At 40.6% G+C, this 8,541-nt stretch overlaps 1 protein-coding gene across 1 annotated transcript in view; it reads right to left on the reverse strand.

Annotated features, from left to right (window-relative positions):
- The window catches only part of LOC108794298 (factor VIII intron 22 protein-like), a 25,258-nt gene that overhangs the window by 7,234 nt on the left and 9,483 nt on the right, over positions 1-8,541 (reverse strand). The window contains exons 6-9 of the mRNA XM_018565312.1: positions 7,321-7,441; positions 5,067-5,159; positions 2,791-2,855; positions 2,420-2,501 (exon numbers count right to left, since the gene is read on the reverse strand). Of these exons, the coding sequence (XP_018420814.1) occupies positions 2,420-2,501; positions 2,791-2,855; positions 5,067-5,159; positions 7,321-7,441 (361 nt within the window). The remainder of the gene's footprint in view (positions 1-2,419; positions 2,502-2,790; positions 2,856-5,066; positions 5,160-7,320; positions 7,442-8,541) is intronic.

Genomic DNA, 8,541 nt, shown 5'->3' on the forward strand with positions numbered 1-8,541 from the left:
GTGCGGAGTGGATGTCACTGCTGTGACATCCGTGTCCAGCCAGTGTTTTCCTCCATCAAAACTGAAATAACCAGACCCTATGTCGGTCTATAGGGAATCGGAGGTAAACGCACGTGTCCATTTACATAAAATTACCCCTGATCCAGCACTAGAATGTCCATCGAAACGGATCTCCGATTCGTTTGTTTTTCCGGACCTGGCCAGAGTTGGGGGTAACCAGATGTAAACGGACACCTGTCCGTTTATACAGGCTGCCAATATACTAACACTGGGCATCCGTTCGAGTCCGCTTGATAAACTGACAGGCCGACCCGATTGGACCACCTCTGTGAAAGGGGCCTTACAGCTCATTAAAACAATTCTTCATTCCTCTGCTTTTTTTGTGCCTACATTTATATCTTTGCACAGTATTTTTTTTTTATACAGTTGTGTCTTTTTCTTTTGTGAAACAACCACTCTAAAAGCTGCAAGAAACTTTACCACGGATAATATTTGTATTACATTTACGTGCATATTATCAGTAATACTTTTCTTACACCTTTCAACACATATCATAGCACACCTTATTAATGAGACAAAATGCTAGTGGTGACTATCCTATAATTACAAGCTAGACAAGTAAAGGCAACACATAACTAATCTGAGCCAAAACACTCCTCCCACGGTATGCAGTCACCTCTATGCTAATCACAGACTAAAACAAGGACATGGAAGCTAAACACTTTAATGTACTTAAGAGAACTTAGCGTTATGACCCTCAAAGTATATGAAATGCCCCAAACCCTCTCTTAGAATAAAGCTTTTATTGTACAGAAAAGATATGACATACATTAATAGTTACATTTTTGTAACGTAAACCTGTCATGATGCTAAACTGCTTAAACTGGGAGTTGAAAGCAAGCATACCATACCTGCAGCATATTTCTTAGTTGCTCAAGCAGCCCCAAAACCCAAAAGGGCCCCTTTATGTATATTTCAACTTACTTTAGAAAATCCATCTCCTGACCCCCTCTTGGGACTCTTTAGTGTTCCATCAATATGATAAGCTATACCAAAAAAAAAGGGAACGCGGGGGTGGGTCGAAGCTTTATTAGCTGCATTAAAGCGGTTATGTTGACAGTGCCTGAATCTTTTGGGCCCATTAACACCTGAACATAGTGTGCTACAGCACACGTTTGCCTGCATCGAGACGCGCTGCAATAGACAGACCAGTCAAAACTAGTAGGCTTAACGCACGAAAATGAGCATTTTTTTTGCAACACAGCACACATTGAAAATGAAAGGTGCACAAATATGTTAATCGTACACTTCTGCAACACAGGTAGTGTGAACAGGTAATTAAAGCCTGTCTTTGGGGAAAAAAACTGCCCTTGAAGTTGATGCTACCCCAAGACTGCAAGAATGACCTACTCATTAAAAGAGAACCATGGGGTAAGTGTTTTCCCCATAGTTCTCTTAAGGGTCACGGGAGGACATATACTGGCGTCCTCCCGTGACCCACAGCTCAGTATATCGCAAGCTGCCGCAGCGGATCCCAACATTACCTATCTACAGGCAGAGCCCGCTGTACCCGCACTCTCCCCTGTCCATTCCTCCAGTCAGCGCTGGAGGGTCGGAGCGGGGGAATCTCTGCAGGGAGATGATCGAGAAGTGAGCGAGCGACGGTATGTGGTCGCTCTCTTCCCGATCTATTGAGCCGATGTGTGACAGTTTGTCACACATCGGCTCGAACTATGAGGATGAGTGATTTTCACTCACCTCATAGTTCTCCTTTAATGTCTAAGGGGACCTGTGTAAAGGACTTCTATTAATCTGATCCCACACTGATCAGGTAGGCAAAAGTATTTTACACAGGTCTCCTAGACATTAACAAGCAGTTAACCCTTGCAGTACGAGGGTAGTCCCACTGTAATGGGAGCAATTTTTCCTGGAGATAGGGTTTATTGAAATGACAGTACATACCCCAACAGCACATCACGTTTTCTGGAAATTATACTTTTAAAAGCTCAAAATCAAAAAGGAGGCAGATTAATTAGGACAAGAAATAAGAATCCACACAAAGTATTTGTCAAGTTCCAGAGCATTAAGTTTACATCAACTGTTACAGCACATCAGCAGATTGCACTGATGCTACCCCAGGCTGAATTTTTTTTTCTCGTCTATGTACTTGTTTCAGTTCTGTCCAATAAATGTTCTGGAAAGTAACCTTTTCTCTACTGCTCAAAGCTATAGTCTCAGTACTTCATACTAAGCAATCAGCCATCTCTTATGGTTTGGGCTAATATCACTGGAGGATTCCACCTTAAGCTCACACCCAGAAATATAATGGCACCAGAAAGGGCAATGAGAGAGGATCAGCTAAAATGTGGCCACTTGTACGCATCTATGTACAAGCCAAAACGGGAGGGGGGTGTCTCACCATGGTTGTGACTGTCAAAGGCTTCCCAGTCGTACTTCTCTAAAGTTTGTGCATGCTCAGGTAGTAGCTTTTGAGGGGGAGGCTGAAAAAAGAAAGGATCCTTAATTAAGAAATATTACTCTATTTCAGATGTGGCATAAGAAAACAACATTTACATTTTAAATAAATTAGCATTGTAGGATTGGGGGAGACAGTGAAAACAATAGTGTGGTCATATGCAGACATGATGTTATTTTTAGCCAAATCCAGCAATCATTCTAAATCTACAAATTTTCCTATAAGTCTTGATCAGATCCAATTCCACCAAATTCTTCTCCCATGTTCTGGGACCAAGAAATGCAAAGATTATCAATACAGCATTTCCTGCTTACCTGCAATAGCATGAGGAGGAGGACACGCGATACTTCACATTTTGCTATAATGTCCAAAAATGCTCCTGCAATGCAAAATATTGTTATCAAAATACATAAAACCCCAGTTCATAAAAGCCTAATGCATGCGTTATTTTTAATTGTGTGTGTTATTTGATCATATCTTCTACAAAATGTTCTTTATCAATTCACTATAAACGTTTCATCACACAATTTTATCACTCAATTTCACATATGGTGACATTTCTACATGTGTTAGGACAATTTCTGTGATATTTTGTATCTAAAATTTAAATTAGGTATTACCAAGGAGAGAGCTAAAAAAGGAGCAGTTTAAAGTGACATTAAGGTCAAAATCCCCCCACCCCCATCCCCCAATGCTGCTTTAAGGATTTACCTTAAATGATACCTTTTGATCCAATCATCATCTTCTTTGCAGTAGTTTTCAGGAGTCCCTCCAGCGCTGGTGCTGGTCTCTGATCCAGCGCTGACTGCCGTCTCTTCCTGTCCCACGTAGTCTGTGCCGTTGCACGCTACCTGCATTGACTTACCCTGCGTCTCTCCTCTTCTCCCGGCCGAAGATCTGTACTGCATATGCGCCCGCCCCATGATCTTTTGTGGCTGCTCAAGAGATTTTCAGATCTTTGGGCGGGAACGTGCAGCGGAGAGACACATTTAAGTTTAAACATTTTTTTTGTGTGTGTGCTAGTAGGTATATGCAAAAACATGCAAGTGTTTAATGATCCTTTAAGGTGGTGGTAAAATAACGACTGAATACTGATTTCACACCAATGTGACACTTTCGTCCTGTACTGCATTATCACTGTATATGTTATTTCAGATGTTTGCATATATAAAGCATTTCCTTGAAAACACCTTAAAACAGCAGAACTAGAACATTTACCATACTACATTTAATGGAATAGTATTGCTCAAATGCATCTGTTTTAAACGCCTTATTCAAACTACACAACATAGCTGCAGTTATGCCAGAGCAAAAATGTGTAGATTGTTAAATACATTATTGTAGTTGTTTAACCACTTCCCGCCCACAGCAATTTCTTACGTTTTGCGCACACAGTGGAGAGGGGAGTACACACTCCCCAGCTCCATACCAGCGAACGGGCGGCTCTATAGCCGACCGAACCCTTGTATGTGACAGCCATCAGCTGCAAAAAAAAAACCACTTCGGCAGCTGTTATCTTGGTATAACCGCTTCAGGAAAGCACTGTTTGTGTTAAATCACAGGTTGCAGTACTTTCCAAGTCACCTAGGCTGGAGTCCCCCCCCATCCATGGTGTTTAGTGCATACTGCATATGGCTCAGATTGTTTTGTGCTTGCAGCAACTAGTAATAGAATGAATAATCAGGCAATAAAAGGCATTACTGAGATAGTACCAAGTGATAATGGTTATGGTCAGGGTTTTAGGGTTAAGTTTAATGGTTAGATTCAGGGTTTTATAGTTAAGTTTAGGTTGAATACACAGTTGAAATACATGTACAGTTATGCATACTGTTTCACTTGTCAAAGGATTTGTACACATCTCTGCCACACGGCAGACCCAGAAGGATTACTATACTACCTCCTGCATACGTTTATTATTTACTGGATAACTTTCATACAAACTGGACAGAAGTAATGATGCTTCTTTGTTGTTGTTCAGAAAACAAGAGGTTGAGAGGTGACACGGTAAGTTGAATTTCCTTAATAAAAGCTCATGTTAGACCACTGCTCCATCATTATTAGTGCGAATAAAATTAAAGAGAGAGATTAATTCAAAAAAAGAGTTTAAAGTGTATATTTCTTTCAATAATAGATGCCTTCCCATGGTGGTATGGCGAGATACACATGGGTGTGTCTTCTGCGCATTTTTGCCTGATAAATAGTAGGGCTGCAACGAACCATTATTTTCAAAATCGATTAGTTGGCCGATTATTTTTTCGATTAATCGTATTAAAAAAAAAAACACACCATCTTCAATTTTAAATGAAATACACAAATAGAGTGTACAAACAAAGTTTACTTCAGAAAAAAACTGCATGCACAATATTTTGCAAATCGCACTTCACTGGAATGCAGGGCATTGCAGTACTGCCTGTTCCAATGCAGGCCATCGCACTGCGGGCAGGAGGCGTGTTTGGGGTTCCATTGAAATGAATGGCACCATAATGCACGTACCACAGTAGAATTTGTCAGGCTGAAAACCTTTTATCATTTAAAAAAAATAATTGTATCTATCATATTAGACATTTTAATTCATTTCGTAAATCCTTACCCACTGGCAGACTGCTTCCTGGTGCAGGAAGACCCTTCTCTTGAGCCAACAGCTGCATCTCTGTGAATACTGCAAGAGCTCCATCATAATCACCTGCACGGAATAAAGGGAAATTCCATTCAATGAAACAGATTACTGAAGACATTTATGTGCTAAGCAAATTTTATGATGGGAAGAAATAAAGGAAATGATGCCTACTGCAAAAAGGGTTCAACAAGGTTTGAGTCTCTGACCTGGAACTAGTATGCATATCTGTAAACGCATACAACTTTATCTGCATGCTTGTTTAAGGTACACAAAGTATTGAAGCATGGGAGTAAATATGACCACCAGGAAACTAGCATTTGTAGAATGAGAGGGCAATGGCAGCCTGTGTGTCTCCAAAGAAAGGTTTCCGATGAAGCTGAGCAACAGACACATTTAAAAAAGGTACAAACTAATGTAGCTCATTAATCATTATTACTTCTATATTTTTTTTAATGCATGGGGTGTCATTTCCTAAATTTGACCTCATATTAGCCTCCTACAGTCCCTGTACAGCACAACTAAAGCTGGCCATACACCTTACAATTATCTGCAGATTTTCTGTAGTCAGATGGAAAAGGTGCACCAGATTCCTCCATCTACACTTAACTGTAATCTCCACCTGGGCCAATCTGTTGCACTTTTTCCATCTGACCACAGAAAATCTGCAGATAATTGTAAGGTGTATGGGCACCTTAAGACAAAGCACCACAAGACAAAGCAGCACAAGGAGCCAATTAGGAGTGCATTGCGCATGCTGATAGGAGAGAGCAAAGTAACGGAGAGATAGAGCTCATCAATCTGCTGTTTCTCCCTTCACTGTCCAGTCACTTGGTGGAGGTGGGACATGTATGTGAAACTGCAACAGGAAAAGATAAGATCCCCTAACCTTCCAGACAAGGCTGTGCAGCTTAGGTAAAACTGCTCCCATATATGTATCTCATCTGTGTTTGGAGTGCCTGGAGTTCAGCTGTAAAGTGAATGTCATTAAAATAAAACTGAACATAACGTGGCCACTGCAAAAAAGACATTGAATAGTCACCTCTCCTGCAATAGTGAAGAGAATGTGCCAGCTGAAGACTCTTCAGAATCCAATGCTTTCTGCAGTGTTGGATGCCTAGTCCCTGCTATACCAATCTGCCAGCCCTGTGTCACTACTGTGTTCTGTAGCAATGTAGGGGCAGCGGGAGGAACCACAGCACACAGCAGGTGACCTGGAAATCAACATTCCCACGAAGTGTCAAATTCTACAGGATCTTCAGATGGCGGTTCCCTTCACTATTGCAGATTGGCGACAAGACAGCAGAATAGGTATTTAATGTATTCTCTGCATGGGCCACTTTATTTTACTAGCGTTTCATTTTAGTGACAATCACTTTATAACAACATAGATCTATCAGCTGAAAAAAATATAAAAGTTAACTGACATTTTAAATGATTCAGAAACCACAAACCAATTTCATGCAGATACAGTTTATGTACACTGCAGCAAATAGTGCAATTTAACAAAACAGAAAAAAAAATATCTGGGCCATACAACTAATCCGTAAAGGAATTTGTCAAGCCCTAAAAAAGCAAATTATTGTTATTTTACAGGATTTATATAGAACCAACAGTTTGTGCAGTGCTTTACAAAATGAGGGAGACGGCAGATTTGCAATAAAATTTACAACACAATAGAGTTTCAGACACTGAACGGTTGGCAAGGTGGATGAGTCTGGCAGCAGCATTCATGATAGACTGAAGGGGAGGTTAGCCTGCTTAGTGGTAGGGCCAACCAGGAGGGAGTTAGAGTAGTCGAGGTGAGAGATTACAAGGGAGTGAATTAGAAGCTTTGTGGTTTCATTTGTTGAAAAGCGAATTTTAGAAATGTTACAAAAGGTTGAGTCGGCAAGATTAAATTGGATGTGGGGCTGAAAGGAGAACTCAGAGTCAAGGATTATACCGAGTACCCTGGCTTGATGGGAGGGGTTGATTGTAGTGCTATTGATTGTGATGGAGAAGTCGAGGGAGTGAACACGGAGAGGAGGGAATATTATAAGCTCAATTTTGGACAGACTGAGTTTAAGATAGTACTGCGACATCCATGCTGAGATATCGGCGAGCGTGAGCTGAGGAGTGGACAGATAGATTTGGGTGTCATCAACATAAACATTGAATGAATAAATATTTTCTTTTGCCGGCATGCACTAGTATGCTTTACTAGCAAGAAAACAAGATTGTTACTTACGTGTCAATATTTTACAAGATGCCACATATCCCAGAGATAGCAGGCACTCAATAGGAACCTGTGTTTGCAACTCTGCTGCCCGTTGGAAATAAACTAAAGCTTCCCCAAGCTTGTTCATGTCCTTTAACAAAAACAGACCCATTATAGCTGGAACTTTTAAAATTAACAGACTGAAAAAGACAGGATAATATTGCATCAAGAAAACACCAAAGTACAACCATTAATTTGTTTCAAAATGTATGCATAAAAAATCGTTCAGGTTAATTACACAATAAAATTTTAAGGGCTCAATTACAGCATACTGTATGTGTTTTCATGTACTACGTTGTGCTGGACAAGATTTTCGTTTCCCCGTAAAAACCCTTTTCTTTGAATTCATAAAGGGACACAAAGTCAATAAAATGAGAAACATTGGGTTATACAGCCGCTTTTAGGAGGAATTGGACACTGGCAAAAAAATAATAAAAAGCCACTGGAGAGCCAAGCACAGAAAACCAATATTAAGAGCAGATCATAAACAAAGTGAGGAGGCTGTGTCTCTTGATGAAATCTAATAAGAGGATTCTACCATGCGTACATAAAGCCTGTTTTCTTAACCGTTCATCAAGAGATGCAGGGTTAATAGAATCAGGAACATTGGGATGTCCTAAAGCAGTCCACCTGAGCAGGGGGCAACACAATGCTAACAGTCAAGGAAAAACAATGAAAAATACACAGAGGGTTGCTTCATCAGCACTTGTGCTACTCACACACTCCCTGTTCCCACTTCCAAGGGGTGTTGGACAAGAGGCGCAAGGGAAGCCCCCCTCATCCATTCGGTCTCCGCTCAGGTACGCGACACCTCCTCTCCTGGCTCTCTTGCCTCTTTTATTGTGTCGAAAAGTGTGGGGTGGCAATTGACTCTCTCTATTGCCCCCCACAGAGGTCTGGATCAAACATTCTTTATCATATCTGAATTGCATGCATTCAGCCTTCTGAACTATTTTGAATTATGCGGACAATGCTCGTCTTCTGCACCTTCACTGTACTCATTGTTTGTACCAATAAAAATATATCATTTAAAAAGAATGGTTTAACGTTTCTCTGAAGAGAAAATCCACCCAGGACACTAGCAACAAAAAATAAAATAAATAAGTATCATGGCAGTAAAAGGAGTTAGACTTGGCTGGCCATGAGTTTTGTTAAATTATACTTGGCTGGCCAACCGTTTTTTTTTTTTTT

This window comes from Nanorana parkeri, unplaced genomic scaffold (assembly GCF_000935625.1).
Source record: "Nanorana parkeri isolate BGI_ZX_2015 unplaced genomic scaffold, ASM93562v1 scaffold832, whole genome shotgun sequence".
Lineage (NCBI taxonomy): Eukaryota > Metazoa > Chordata > Amphibia > Anura > Dicroglossidae > Nanorana > Nanorana parkeri.